Source organism: Opisthocomus hoazin, chromosome 13, assembly GCF_030867145.1.
Source record: "Opisthocomus hoazin isolate bOpiHoa1 chromosome 13, bOpiHoa1.hap1, whole genome shotgun sequence".
Lineage (NCBI taxonomy): Eukaryota > Metazoa > Chordata > Aves > Opisthocomiformes > Opisthocomidae > Opisthocomus > Opisthocomus hoazin.
Genome location: NC_134426.1, coordinates 26,461,070 through 26,475,920, shown reverse-complemented (window position 1 = coordinate 26,475,920; position 14,851 = coordinate 26,461,070). Strand labels below are relative to the sequence as shown.

Sequence of the window (14,851 nt, the reverse complement as noted above, 5' to 3'; positions counted from 1 at the left end):
GGGTGCTGGGGGGCCCGCCCTGAGGAGAGGCCGGGCTGTGCCCTGAGGGGGCCGCCGTGGCCCTCCCTGAGGAGAGGCCGGGGCTGTGCCCTGAGGGGGCCGCCGTGGCCCTTCCTGAGGAGAGGCCGGGCTGTGCCCTGAGCAGCGGCCGGTCGCTGCCGGCCGGGAGCCCCGCGGCGGGGGGCGGCAGACGGGCCGGGCCGGCCCCGCGTCTCCCGGGTGACAACGGTCTCTTTTGTCTTGCGGCGTCTGTTGCGGCTGTCGGTTAGAGGGCCCCGGCGCGGGAGCGCTGCTCCGCGCGGGTCGGGCCGCTGGCGTCGGGACTCGCCCAGAGGTATCCATTGTTCCCCGCCGCCTCCCTCCAGCTCCCGCGCCCAGGCGAGGCGAGAGGCCGGGGAGCGGGGCACCCCGGGGGGCCGCCATACCGCCCGCCTCGCCCGGCAGCACCGCTCCCGCTTGCGGGGAGAGGAGGGAACCGAGGGCGGGGGGGGGGAACGCCCGGAGCGGGGCCTGCTCCCTCTCCCCGCTTCGGCACTTGCAGTTGGCTCATGGGTTGGTGGTATTCGGTTTCAGGCTTAGGGATTTCAACCAGCCGGCGCTGCTCCTGGGAGGAAGGAAGAGCCAGCGGTACTTTTCTCATTGGCCCGAACAAAAAAACAGAAGCCTCTGCCGTGGGGTTTGGGAGTGGTTTACGGGCTGAGCTCAGTGGCAGGGGAGCCCTCGCAATGCCAGAGGGAATAGAGCCGTGTGGTGCGCGGTGCCTATTGCGGGAGACCGGGAGCTGAGCCCAGGGTAATGCCGCTGCCCCCGCGGGTCTCCCCCCGCCCGTCTGCATGTGCCGCTGCGGCCCCCCGCGCCCCCGCGTCCGCCGCCTTTGTTTCCCCGCCGCTCGGGAGCCGTGCGGGGCCGGGGCAGCGGGGCTCGCCGCGGAGCTCCGCGCTGCTGCTGCCTGCCCAGCTCGCTGCCTTCGCTTGGTTTCCCTTCCCCTCCCTCGCCCTGTTTGCGGGGATCTCTCTGTGTGTTCTTCGCTGTGAGTTTGCAGGTTACTCCATGTTTCTTTGCATCGTTTCTCGAACAGATTTCCCCAGATTTTTTTTTTTTTTTTAGGGGGGCGGGGGAAATTCCCCTTTTCCCCCACACCACAAATCCTCCAAAATAACAATCCATTAACTTGAATTAATTTCAGGCCGGTGGAGAGCATAAAGCAAACTCTTCGGTGGGGAAGGGGAGCTCCCCCACACCAGCTCACGAGCAGCTGCACGTTTTAAATCCCTGACTGAGGCTGTGCAGGGAGGTGGAGTGCGCAGGGACTGGAGGTGGGAGCAGTTGTGATCAAAATTAAAAGTTGGGGCATCCTTTGCATCTCCTGTTTTCTCAGGGTGTAACTCCGGTCAGGTTGTCTCCCCGTGCCCTGCGTGGGATTGTGTTCCTGTATCCCACTTCACCCGCTCTGGCCCAGAGAGCTGCGACCAGAGCGCGAAGTGGGATGTAGTTTCTAGATTTCTTTCAACATGGATGCTGTGTTATGGCTTTTTTTTTTTCCTCTTTTTTTCTTTTTTTTTTTTTTCTTGTTATGGAAAATCCTGAAAAGTTGAATCGTTCCCCACATTGGGAGCTGTTAGCGATGAGGAGCCACTAGCTGAGGTTGGAGCCGAGCGGAGTATGAGATTAGCTGTGGCATGGAGCTGTGCTGGGACCATGTGACTGCGGTGTACATTGGAAGAGGAAGCTGCAGAGGTCAATGCAAAGGCATTGTGCCAGACTCTGGCAACGAGGGAGGTTGCTATATGGCGGAAGATCACTTTTTCAGGCTCCTGAGCCTTTTGGTAGCTGGTGGGGTTGGACAAAAGCAGCCCTGTAGGATTAACAGCAGAAATGAAATGGTATGGCTTGTTTGTGGATGGCAAGAAAAACTGGGTTTTTTTTCCAGATGCTTTGTAGCTTTTTATTAATTACCAGATGCGTCTCTTTTGCTAAAACCACCTTTACTGGAATGGAAACTGTTGTGTTTAGAGGAGTTTCAAGAAAACAGAGGGAAAACAGGGAAAAACAAGGAAAGAAGGAGTTGCGTGCTCACAGTTATATCTGCCTTGGTGTTTTCTCACAAAACTACATTTGAAGCACTTTGGTTTGACAGAGAGTTCAATCCTGTTATTTCCTCTCTGAACGTAAACAGATCGTCAGCTTCAAGTTTAGATTATTAACTGCTGAGGAATAAATAAATAAAACCTGCTAATGCTTAGGCCATTTCTGGTCTTTCAGAATATCTTAATATGAACGGGTAATTGTTGGTAGGTAGCACTGTCTTAGAAAATTTTTCTTAGTGTGATGTGTTTTACATCTGACCTTTTGGAAACCGAAAATAATTGATTCCGTAAGGATTTGAATTTTTTACTTTAAAACAACATGAACGTCTAATACTCAACACTGCCCACAAAGTGAGAATTTCCATGTTGGTTTTTTTGTTTGTTTTTTGAGCAATTATTCGATCTGTGACTTTTTGCAGTTTGGCTGGAAGAAAGGCAACTTCCTTTCTGGGCTTCTTTTATTGTTTTTAAATTCTATCTGACTTGTAATCAACAACATCTTGGTAGAGAAAACATAAAAGGAGAAATTAAAAAAAATGTATTTGGGAGGGAAGGACTCATATTTTGAAATGGAGCATATTGAGAGTCTAGACAGCTTCTTGGCTAGCTGTGATTTTTGAAGCATCTGAAATACCCCAGGGGCAGAAAAAGCTCTCTTCCTGCTTCTAAAGGATTAAAAAAAAAAAAAAAAAAAAAAAAAAATCCGGAGTGGGCAAGAGGAGAGATGTGTAATTGCGCAAGGAGAGGTTTTAATTGTGAGATGAAGGCGCAGGACCTTTTTTGAAGCCCACAAATTGACTGTCTTCATGACAGCATTGCGTATCATTCTGTCAACTCCGGCTCGGGATGTGGTTGCTAGGCAGCGGGCTCTTATGTACCTATAGTCTCTCTGATTTGCCAGCCTTCTGCAGACACATGGTAAGGTCCTTTCCAGCCTATCATCTAGAGGGACTTTTGCACGCCGTCTGCATACTGCTGAGATTCTCCCTACCTGAATGTGATGAGAAAAAGACACAGTTAAATGAAACCTTTTTTCTTTTTTTTTACAAATCCCGTTCTGGTACTGTTTCCATAACACCCCCTCCAAAAAAAAAAAAAAAAAAAAAAAGCCATGAAACGGAGACCGGAACAAGGAAAAGAGGTTAGTGGGTTAAGTGGTGTGTGTTTCCTGCGTTTGCGAAGGTGCCTGTAGTGAGAAGGGCGGCTGTAGTTCGGCCATTAGTTACAGATGGTGGCTGGAGGCTGAAGATTCATGCAGCGAGATGAGAGCGCTTGGATCTCTTTCCAGCGATGCTGACTTTAAACTGCTTTGAAAACCTGAATCGAGACGGCATAAAAATTGGTGGATTTGATGCTTAGTGATGCTGCCAGCTGGTTCCTTTATGTATTTTGATGCAGAAATGCTTAGAAATGTGAACAAAAAGGAGTTAATTTGCCAAATGAGGTTTCTGTTCCCCAGTCCTTGCAAAAATGGCATTAGTGGCAAGTAGGTAAAGAACGTTCAGGAGGATTTGTAAGCAAATTACATTTTCCAAAACTTTGCTCTTTGAAGCAATTTGTGTACAACTTCTGGTGAAGGTTGTGTCTCTCAGGCGGTGGAGGAGAGCAGAAACAGATCACCCTGGGCATTGGCAGTGGCATAAGAAATATTTCCGAACAGCGTAACTTTTAATGTTTTTCCATTCCTGAGCTCTGAAAGCTTTCGTTCCAGTTGTATGAATAGGAAACTCAAACGTGGAGATACGTATTTTTCAGCAGAAACCTGGTTATAGTTACTTCATGAGACAAAAATCCCAGTACTATAAATGCAGAAGCTTAATCGGTGGAAACAGTATCGCACGTGCAGTTAACCTCTGCAAATTAAGATGTAAAAAATACCATTTCAGACGGATTCATTTTTGTCCTTCACTCTGCTTACAGGTACTGTTTGATGAGCGTGAAAGGATGCTTCACTGATTTTCATATTGATTTTGGTGGCACTTCAGTGTGGTATCACGTTTTCCGTGGGGGGAAGGTAGGTGAACCTTGTTTGATATTTGCTTTTATTTCTCTGTGCCTCTTCTGGAGGGGAGGGATTGTTTGCTTTTATTTTTGTTTTTCTGTTTTTTTTTGGGGGGGTAGTCAGTGATCAGTCTATTGCAGCTGGCTTTGTTGATGTACGTGGGGTTTGCTGAACTAGAAGGACACCATTTGCCTTTATGAAGCAAATGAGTGATGCTTTTGAAATATCAAACGTGTTATTTGCTGTTGGTAATGCTTTTAGTCTTGCTATCGCTGCATGGTTTAGGAGTGTCTTGCAGTGAGTCTGTGGCTGTGTGCACCCTTGTTGGGTCAGAGTGCCCTCACAAGTCTCCTCCTGTAGCTAGAGCTTCTGTTTCCTTTTAGAGATTCTATGTTCCTTTAGTGTGCACATGCACACTGTGCCAGAACTAAAATATTACAGGATACAGAAGCCTTAAAATTTACAGCATGTATGGCTACCTTCACATCTTTACTGTTTTAGGTTGCTTTTCCCAATTCTAGCATAGTACAGCAGGTTGAGCATCTCTGTGGTACGGATACTGTTCATCGATGTAGTCCCATGAAGTTGTACTGTGCCAACGCACTGTTTTGAACTGAAAGTAAACTGTACAGGCATCTTTGGAATAAGATGTTTCATGGAAGGGAGATGACAACTAACAGTTATGTTGCCACTTCTAGCGCACGGACTAATTGCTGCTGCTGTCTGCTGTATACGACACCTGGGAAACACGTGTCTTAATGCAGAAAGCAGGCTTGTGTACACGTTCGTCTGTCTAACGCATGATAACCTTGTTGGAATTTCTCAGCTATTTATGTCTGTTGACTGTGGGTAATAGTTAAATCTTTATTTTATTTTTAGATCTTCTGGCTGATTCCGCCTACTCTGCAGAATCTAGAACTTTATGAAGAATGGGTTCTCTCAGGAAAGCAAAGTGATATCTTTCTGGGAGACAGGGTGGAACGATGCCAAAGAATTGAGCTGAAACAAGGCTATACGTTCTTCATTCCTTCAGGTATTGCTTATTAACTAATGGCTTTTGGAATCACTGGAATTGTGCTTGACTAACAGTTCTCCGTAGAACAGCCCTTCACATCTAAACCCAGTATTGACTTCTTTGTTTGTTGTGGCAAAAGAAAGACTAGGGACTGAATGCACTCAGTTTTCCAGAAATTGACCCATCCAGACTGATGAAAAATGTGCTGTGAGGAAGAGTGTGCAGTGATCCTTGTGCTATACTGGTGAAAAGGAGAGAGGACTTGGGTCTCTGGGGCTGCCAGTCCACCACTTCTTGTCAGAGTCATGCTGGCTCTTGCTGTTGTTAGCTTTCTTGGAAAAATATTTTTCTGGTTTTGTGATGCCTCCTTGCAGGTTTCACCTGCAGTTCAGTAACCTACTTGTTTGCCTCTGTCTGTAGCCAGAGCTGGGTCTCCGTTCCCTGGTGGATCTCAGTGGAGATTCCAGTAAATGGAAGAGCAGGTGCTGTGCTCTCTCAGGGTTGCTTCTTGGAGAAATAACCTTATTTTATTGTCATAACTCTTCAGAGCTTCTGCTGATGGAGATTGTGCTGAATCTGGACGTATTCCGGTAGCCAAGCCACACTTAATTTTTACCCTACTGCCCACCTCAGTAGCTGCGTTGCATGATTCGGGCTTTTCTTGCAAAGGAACCGGATAGTTCCTGTTTTGAAGGCTGGTGGCTTCAGCGCTTTCTGCTCCTGCCTAAATTTGATTAAGAATGGTACAATCTGTAATGCTTCTCATTGAAGATGGTATCAGGCTTTGCTCCCTTTGACTATTATGGGACCAGAAGATTGTTTATAATGATATAATGCATTGCCTCTGTCTAGTGGATCTTACCAGGGAAATAAATATTGGTAGCCTTTCTACATAACAGAAAGATAGGCTGGTAGTTCTTCAGCTCTAGAATTACTCTGTGAAGGTTAGGATGATTATATTTTTAATCCTGGAGACAGAGAGAATGCAGGTGTAATAAGAAGACAGCGACAGTGTTCTTGCTGACTAGGGAGCATTGTCAGTATCAGTGGGAGGCCACAAATTTAAACATTTGGTAAGTATTTGGTAAGAATGAGCCTGGGAGGTGACAGGCAAAATGGCTTTGAGGGTGGAGTAGTTAATCCATTAAAGGAATTAGGTCTTCCCTTGAAACAGGTCAGAATGTGCTGTTACTGTTTGAACTAGGTGTTTGAGAGTGCCTGTGCTGTTTGCTTAGATCCCGTTACTGCATCTTCATATTTATCTTCATTCCCCTGTGAACGGCCTCCTACGAATAAGCCTTTCTGTACGTTAGTTTAGTCATGCTCAGCAGCTGGAATACAGCAAGTTGTGGGAGCTTGTACAGGACACAACTGTAACATGGTGGCTGAAGTGAAGGGATTCCAAATGTGTTTTTTGAGTGTAGTTTCTGTTTTCTTAGGAAAGCCCAAAATACAGAAATACAAATACCTCAGACGTTTTAGGCTCCATGCCATATTTGAAAGGCATATATGTATAGTTTCTCTGTAAACACCTCATGGATTCAAGGATTTTTACTCTGCTGTATTTTGTTTGGAAAACTTACCTGCACATCTCTTATTTATGGGAAAGGGCATTATTTCTGTTTGTTTTAAGAGTATGGAAATGCCTAATTAAAGGCTGTTCCAGGTCAGCGAGTTGAGCATAGCTGTGTAAAACAGGTCAGTTCCTACGACCTCTTTGCTCTGGTTTGTGCGTGTATCACATTAGTTAGTGTTTGGATGTGTTTTGTATGTACTTAATAACTGTTTGTAGTGCTTGGGTTCTGATAACGGGTGCCTGTACAATCAGTGTGTCCTGTACTTTCAGTTGAGCCTGACAAACTCTTGACCAGCCTCGGCTCATCCACGAGGAGAATGCCTGCTAATTACAGGTCTGGTCACAGAAAGTGTAGGGTGACCTAGCTGGTGCTCAGCTGGACTGTGAGTGGGGAACATTTCAGCAAAGGACCTTTTCCATCAAATATCCTGCTCTGCTCCTGTTTTCAAGTCGGTTTTGGGGGTGGTCCTAGAAATACTATTACACCATAGCAGTGTGAGAATGAAGTAGGTAGAGAAGACTGTAACAAGACACGTGAGGGAGTGAGATCGTAGGACTGGGAGAGGTGAAAGGTTTCTCTGAGAATCTAGGATCAGCAGTAGATCCAGTAAATCCTTGAAACTACAAACCACTTGGACAAGAATGGGAATTATTCTTACAGAAGGCATAATTATAGTGTTCACCAGGGCCTCAGGGTATTTTTCCTCTCCGTCACTGCCGTCGTACTTTCAGGATTAAGTTTAAACCAGTTCATTTCTACCTGTGCTTCTGACCCTATAAAGCACAGAGAGGCACGATCACAGCTGTGGTATCAAGGAGAAATTGAGTGAGTAGTGAGTCATTCTGGGCCAAGGTGCATCTTGCAGCATTTTAGGAGTCACTCCTAGGTATGGGGTGGGGAGAAGTAAGCTGGGATTCTGAGGGATACTGTGTCTGGGGCCTTGTGTAGGAGCCAAGCTGTAGTCCTGATGGCCCCCCTTTTCCAAACAAGCTTTGCACCGTTACATGTTCTCACCTCCCACTTTACCGGTTCCCACTGATGAGTCAAGGATGATTGACTCTGGTAAGTCTGCGGTAAAGTGATAAAATCAACTAGGAACCTGGCCTTTTCAATTAATATAATTGTCTATACTGATGCCAGCACGATTGTTCATTGAGAAATCCGCCACATTGTGCCATGCTGAGGTTTATGGCCAGGTCTGGATTCAAGATGTTAAAACAGCTGAAGGTTCAAGAGAGGAGGAAGCTGTAGTTGCTACCAGTGTCAGCAAATGGTGATGGTTTTGTACAGAAATCTGACTGTTGTTTTCCCAGGGTAGGAGAGAGCTTGTCCTTACGCAGGATGACATTAGTAAAGAATACTACGGCCCTAGGGTGTTTGCACTGTGTATGTTACCATGAACAGCGTTTAATCTTTCATGTGTCAAGGTAACATGTATTGCTCTGGTATAGTGGACAGTGGATGCTGCGTATCTGACCCACATGCCAAAGAGAAGGGAAATTCTTTACAGAGCGTGCTTCTCTCTTCAGTATAAACTGTGATGATCTGGAAGAGTAAAAGCGTCATCTCAGTGCTCAGTTATTGTCTCAGTAGGGAAACAACAATATTTGATCAGTCACAATCAAATCTGGAGCTTGTCCAGTATTATTTGCGCTGTAGCTTTCTTCTGTATGGTGTTTGTGCCCAGCGATGACTTGCGGGGAGGATGTGTGAAGTGTTGAGAGTCCATTGTGGTGGTGTCACGAGGAAGTGGTTTAGATACCTCTCGTCACTGTGCTAGAGACACACAGGACCAGTGTTTGGGCAGCATCCCTCAGATTTCTGCAACTCAGGATTACTGTGGGCACATGTTTCTGGCTTTTATGCAGCTGCTTGTTCTGTTACATCCTGACTGCTCCCCTACAGCCGGTTTGAAATACTGCTCGCTAAGTTAACGCCAATGTGTTACCTAGGTTTTTAATATCTTTAGTGCTTCTCCTTGCACTTTAAGTATTTTTCTCCTTTTACATCACTGCATAACTTCACTGGAAGCTTTTCCCTCTCCTCCTCATGCCCTTCAGCTGCCACTCCAGTCTTTATGCTCTGTAAACCATCTTTTACTTCTATCCTTGCACTTGTTTTTTCAAGTGGCATATTATGCATCGAATTCCCTTCTGTCTCAGTTCTCTGAACACCACATCAGTTTCTCTTGTGTACTTCTAAACATCACTTTTTTTACCTAAACCCAAGCTCAAAACTAAGCATACACTAAATGAAAAATTCATCCTTTTTCAATCCACTTGCTCTTTTGAGTCTTTTGCTGAGTATGTTGTTTTGACTGTAAGTGATGGAGCTCTGACATGGATATCGTCCTTCTCCTTCCTTGTTGTCCTCTACAAACAAAATCTTGCAGTAGTTTGAAGTATGTTAAGCTTGTTTGGTTTTTTCCTCACTTTCCTGCCAGACTTTTCATTAAAAAACTGGACCGTTTCTTCCCTGCACGTGTATGTATGCTTGGTGTGGACACTTGAAATTGAAGAGAGTTTGCATGTGCAAAACTGAGACATACAAAAGCAGGCCAACTGATAGCCTCTCATGGAAAATTTGTCTTGCAGTATTTGTCTCTACTGTTTGTATTGTGAGGTAAGAGTGTAATCATTGTGTCTTGAAAAGGTGAACTCCAGCCAGCTCTGGATTGTTGCTGATAATGTAGTCTGCCACAATATGGATAAACTGGGGTTTTCTTCTCTTTTTGTGAAGAGCAGTTCTGCTGAGCTCCAAGGAAGTTGCCACACTTCCTGTGGATACAGTTTGAGTCCAGGGTTTACAGTGTGATTGGTCTAAGAAAGTTCGCAAACACACTGGTTTTGGTTCCTTTGGGAGAAGGTGGCTGGTACTACCAAGGGATACTCTAATCATCCTCCATTTCTTACAGTCTTTTTCTCAGCCCCTGCTGCTGCTGAGAGGCAGTAGACTCCTGAGCAGGTATGCTTTTGGGTTGAATCTGCATGGGTCTTCTTACTGTGGGCTTTCCAAATATGTCGCTTTAGTGTGAGTACATTGAAAAGATGAGATGCTGCAGTGTGGGTGAACTGGTAGTTTAGAGAGCAATGTTAGTGGGGGAGCACAAATCCTCAAGTAGCTGGGCCATTTTGAGTGACTTTTCTCTGTTCTTTAAATCTGACAGTAATGGTCCCAGTAGTAAACCACTGCAAGGTCTATAAAATAATGGTCCAAGAAGTCACTGTGCTTTTTTTTTATTTCTGAAAATGGAATAATGGACTGTCATTTGATATTGTAGAAGACTGTTGCAATGCTGATTTATTAGACATTCCTGTGATCAAAATCTGGACAGGGTGACTTGCTGTCAACTGGAGATGGTGTTCCTTTCTGGTTCCTCTTCAGACTTCTCACTAGTGTTGCTGCATGCTGTTTTGTCACAGTTGTGTTTCGCCTTGGAGTTGGCAGTGTTCCTCTGAGGAGTAAGTTGTTTTACTTTATTTTTCTGACGTTCTTTATAGTGCGCTTTGGGGCCTTGGACATGGAAACATGCTATTAGAATCTCTCTTAATTTCTTGAGAGCTGAAGAGTGAGCCACAGTCTGACAAAATACTCTCATTGGTCTGTGGTGATTATTATTGCAATATGAGAGTGCTCTGGTTTCCAGTCAAATGCAGAAATCATGACTTTTCTCAGATGACTGTTTTGGGGAAGGAAAATGGACAGGAAGGGATGTTCTGTGCTAGGCTCCAGGCAGGTATCTGCAAGGATTCAGTGCTTCAAGTACTGTGTCAGTGGTTATCAGTGGGGTTCTGCCTGTTACAGGTGTGTGGTCTTAGGTCACCTCTGCTCTGCCAGACAGTATTTGATGAATTATTACGTAATGGGGCCAGAAGGTGGCATATAGTCTTTATATCAGGGAGAATCACAGGCTATTAAAATCTGACTGGTAAATTTTTTGGAGGCAGTTGTGCTAGGGCTGCATAGCTGCCTGGCTATTTTTGGTTGCCGTTTGCTTTTCCCATTTCGGGAGCTTCCACTGACATTAATGACAGCTCCTTGCCTGGAACCTTTAGGGACCAAGCGATAAAGATCAGCGGAGAGGATGAGAGAGGAGAGTTCTTGCCTCGAGTGTCTGCTTTCAGATAGAAGGTGACAGCATAATGTTGGATTTTTAGTTCTGTTCCTCTGCAGTGCTCTGCCTAATTCTTATCAAATGATGCAAGATTGAGAGTTGCTGTATTACTTCTACTACCAATGCAAAATTATGATTTTTTTTTTTTACTTCTAAAATGTAAGCATGATATTTCTGCGATATATTTGATTGTGGGCAGTATTATGATGCAGTCATTCTTCTTTTGAAATGAGAGAAATAACGTCTCATTTGCTGGCAGTGTCCACTGTAAGGTTATCTCCTTAGTCGCTTTTTATGAGATGCGTATGTTTCATCTTTTCCACCCCAAGTGGCTGTAAAATTGCAGGAAAATATGTATGCCTTCTATATCACAAAGCAAAATACCTGTTACTAATCAGTTACTCATGGAAACAGGTGCACCATGGTTTTGGCTTGGAGCATGTAGTCCGTTTGCCCTATAGCTTTATAAGCTAATATTCTTTCTTAATATTCTCAGGTGGATGATTGCCTCCTTGAAGTTACGGTAGGAATTTGCAGGGCCCTGAAATCTTCTAACAAGTTTGCAATGTCTAATAATACTTGTTTTATAAAATTCAGAAGATAATGAGATTGTATCTTTCTTTTAACTGTTCAGAAGAAGCTTTTGTTACTGTTAATTTTACCTTCTTGATTTACTAGAGATGATAACATCTAAATATTCAAGTGCATCTTAAGAGTAGAGGAATAATTTGTAACTGTAAATCAGCTGAGGGTATTTTTGAGCCTCCTGAATAGAATTCCAGCTCAGTGTTGGCTAGGCTTCATAAACTAGAATTGTTTTGGGAAGGAAGAAATATTCATTAATTGCCAAGAACTGAAATAAAAAAAGATAGTTCCACTGTCAACACAGGCTGGTTTGAAACTGGTCACCCGTGAAGAAGAGTTTTCTAATTCATGAGGAATCCTTGTAGCCACACGGTGTATATCTTTCTTTCATCTGTAGGATTTGATTGTGGCCTTAGATAACATTTAGCAGGTGCTTTTGTTTGTGTCTTTCAGCCAAAAATGAGCAATATCTTATTGCACTGACTTCTGACTTTTTCAGTCCTTAATCCATTTTTTCTTGTATTATTCCAGTGCTTTTTTTAGCATTAAGGATAGAATTAAATTTGTGGTATTTTATTCTGTGTTGCTTTCCTTTTTTTCTGAGAATATTACTGTCTTTGAGAGTATTACCAGGGGGAGAGATGTTACCTCCCGTCTTGCGCTAACCCGTGAACCACGCAGGGTTGTGCAGTAGTACCAGGGTTTATGGATGCAGTAGAAAGCAGTCGCTGAGGAGAGAATTGATGGCGCTTGCTTCAGAGGTGTCTGTGCTGGAGGCTGTGGGGCAAGGGTTTGCTGTGAGAGCTGGAAGATGCAGACATACATGAGTAGACGTGACAGGCTGCCCAGCCTAGTGCCGCGATCATACATGTCACAGAGCTGTCAGTTCATCCGGTGAGAAGTAACAGCACAGCCAAAGGCGAGACAGGCGGGATGTATCGGTGTGGGTGATATTAAAGCAATCCCTGTGGCCGTCCTTTTTGTCTTCTGCATCCGTGCAGCTTGCTCCTCTTCTGGAGGTCTGTCTTCCTCTTTAGAAGCGTTTGTAATTTGGGAAGCTTAGGAGATGGGTGTTCTTGTTTGCAAATGATCACAATGGACATTCTTCATCCTCAGTTTATTTCTGAGTCGTGCTTGTGTCTAAGCTGTGGGAGTGAATTGAATGTGCCATCCAAGCTTATCCATTCTCAGAGCTCTTTTCCACAATATATTACCCTCATGGAAACTGTTTCCTGTTTTCTGCTCGTCTCTGTTTCCTCCTACTTCTACTTTTCTGGGGCTGGCCACTTCAGTTTTTCTCCATACGTAGCCTTGTTAACATTAGAACAGGAGGCGCTTGGTTTTTTTTTTTGCTTTGTAATGTCTGTGCCAATCTTCCTGTGATTTTCTACCTTGTCAATTCTCCATCTTTTTTGTCTGATCTTGCTCATAGTGTCCTACATGCCTGAAATACACCTCTTGGTGCTTGTGTCTCTGCACATACGTTCCTCAGGCGAGTCAAAACTATTTTAGGATGCAGTGGGACTGAAAAACGCTATACGGTTGAGGGCCCAAAATCTGAGTTATGAGCAGGTGACTCCTGTGCCAAGGCTGCGTCCCGCAGCTGGCAGAGGGGCTGTGAGCTGAGTCCTGGGTGTGGGAGCACATGAACTGCCGGAGATCTGGGCATTTGCTGGGACTTAGCTGTGTGCCTAGCTCAACGCTGTTCAGCAGTGAAGGGATGGTACCCACGGGCATCGTCCTTACGCGTCGCTGAGCTATGCCTGGAAATCATCCTACGCCCTGCTTTGGCTAGGGGTAGGAACTTTACTTCCAAGGACTTTACAGTGAATGACTTGGCTGTTGGTCATGCATGGTCTCTGGTTGATATATATTTTCCCGGCATTGATGGGGTTTAGAGCTTTGTTATTACAGGGTTTTGTTATTGAGAAGTGTGTCAGAAAAAGCACTGTCTTCAGTGATGTTGTCAGAAATACGTACATCTTGAAGGACCTAGTGTTCAGTTAGTTCAGAAGTTAGGAGTTGAAGGTACTAATTGTTTCTAAGATGAGTTTAGACCTGGATTGTAAATGTAAGTAGGGAATTAAAAATCTGCAGAACCAGAGGTTGTCTTGGATATTTTAGGGAAGACTTTCAGTTTGCACCTCCACCAACTCTTCAACAATGCAGGACTGAAACTCTGTTCATGTTTGTTGATCATTTTGTTGAGGCTTTCTTGTGTCTGGACACCATTGGCTCAAGCCAGTCATGGGTCCTTTCACATTTCTCCCAGAAATACTGGGACTACTACAGAGGAAGTCTAGAGGTTATTCACAGAAGACTCTTGGCATCTAGTGGGGGCAGAGTGTGATGAGAGTGAAACCGAAAGAGCAAGAAACAATCACACCAACTGCAGTCCAGTGTGAAATTTTCACTGAGGAAACACAATTTGTAGGAGGAGGCTACTGTGTGGTTGTAGTAAAAGTATGCGCTTGAGGAACAACTGCGTTGATGGGATTTCATTTTATTTCTTATAAAATGAAGGATATCTCCTTTCTACCTTTAATATAGGAATAGAAAGCCAGGTTTCGGCTCAATTACTGCTTTCACGTAAGTTGTAAGTATTTGGTAACAAATTGTATTTAGAAGGATGTTGGTCATTGCATTAAAATGTTGCATCCGCCAGCTCTGGTATGTTTGTACGTTGACTGATCTGTGCGGAGAGAACTACCATGGGAAGTAGTGGGGAGGACTCTTCAATGTTCTGCTGATAAACGGCTGTTTCTGACCTGTCTTCTGCCACCACTCACTTGTGTGGCCATGGCTAAGTCATGTTGCTTTTTGGAGCTTCAATTTGTTCATCTTTAAAACAGACAATTAAGGTGAATTGAGATGCAAATTGACCCTGTGCTGCAGCACCTATCCAATAAGTTGGCTTTGGGGACCCAGCAACAGATTTGCTTCAGCACATGGCTTCCATTCTTTCCCCCAACCACATAAATCTTTGATTACTTAGTGGAAGCAGTGGCCCCACCTTCCTTGACCTTGGATCTTTTTTCCTTCCCGATCAGGAAGTGATCAGGAAGATCACTTATTTTTCCAGTAGTTTGCTCTTAGTACAGACTGATGCAAGGTGGTGAACTAGTTGAACTGTGAAGAGTGTTTATAGTGTTGATGTACGTAGTTGCCATGCTACCCTTACATGAAAAAAAAATCCTCTCTAGTTAATTGTTCTTAATTTAGAAGTAATAAACAGGCTGCATCGTTGTGAACAACTCTGTAACTGAAATTATACTAGCTGGAGCAGGAAGGGTGCAATAATATCGAGAGCTGCCAGAGCTATGAGCCACCTGCTTTTTTATATGCATCACTTTTATCATGGGGAATCAGACCTATAAATTGACTGACTGAGCACTGGAACAGGTTGCCCAGAGGGGTTGTGGATTTCCAGTCCTAGGAGATACTGAAAAGCCATCTGGGCATAGTTCTGGG

General features: G+C 44.6%; 1 protein-coding gene across 14 annotated transcripts in view; it reads left to right on the top strand.

Moving 5' to 3' along the window:
* Positions 1-14,851, top strand: part of KDM2B (lysine demethylase 2B) — a 126,564-nt gene that overhangs the window by 45,684 nt on the left and 66,029 nt on the right. For 10 of the 14 annotated variants that reach the window (XM_075434951.1, XM_075434952.1, XM_075434948.1 and 7 more), the window contains 2 exons: positions 4,008-4,101; positions 4,969-5,122. In XM_075434951.1, coding sequence (XP_075291066.1) covers positions 4,008-4,101; positions 4,969-5,122 — 248 coding nt within the window. Of the gene's footprint in view, positions 1-715; positions 793-3,056; positions 3,229-3,309; positions 3,430-3,505; positions 3,574-4,007; positions 4,102-4,968; positions 5,123-14,851 lie in introns of those variants that run through there. The other 4 variants (XM_075434957.1, XM_075434958.1, XM_075434959.1 and 1 more) reach the window with 4 other exon arrangements.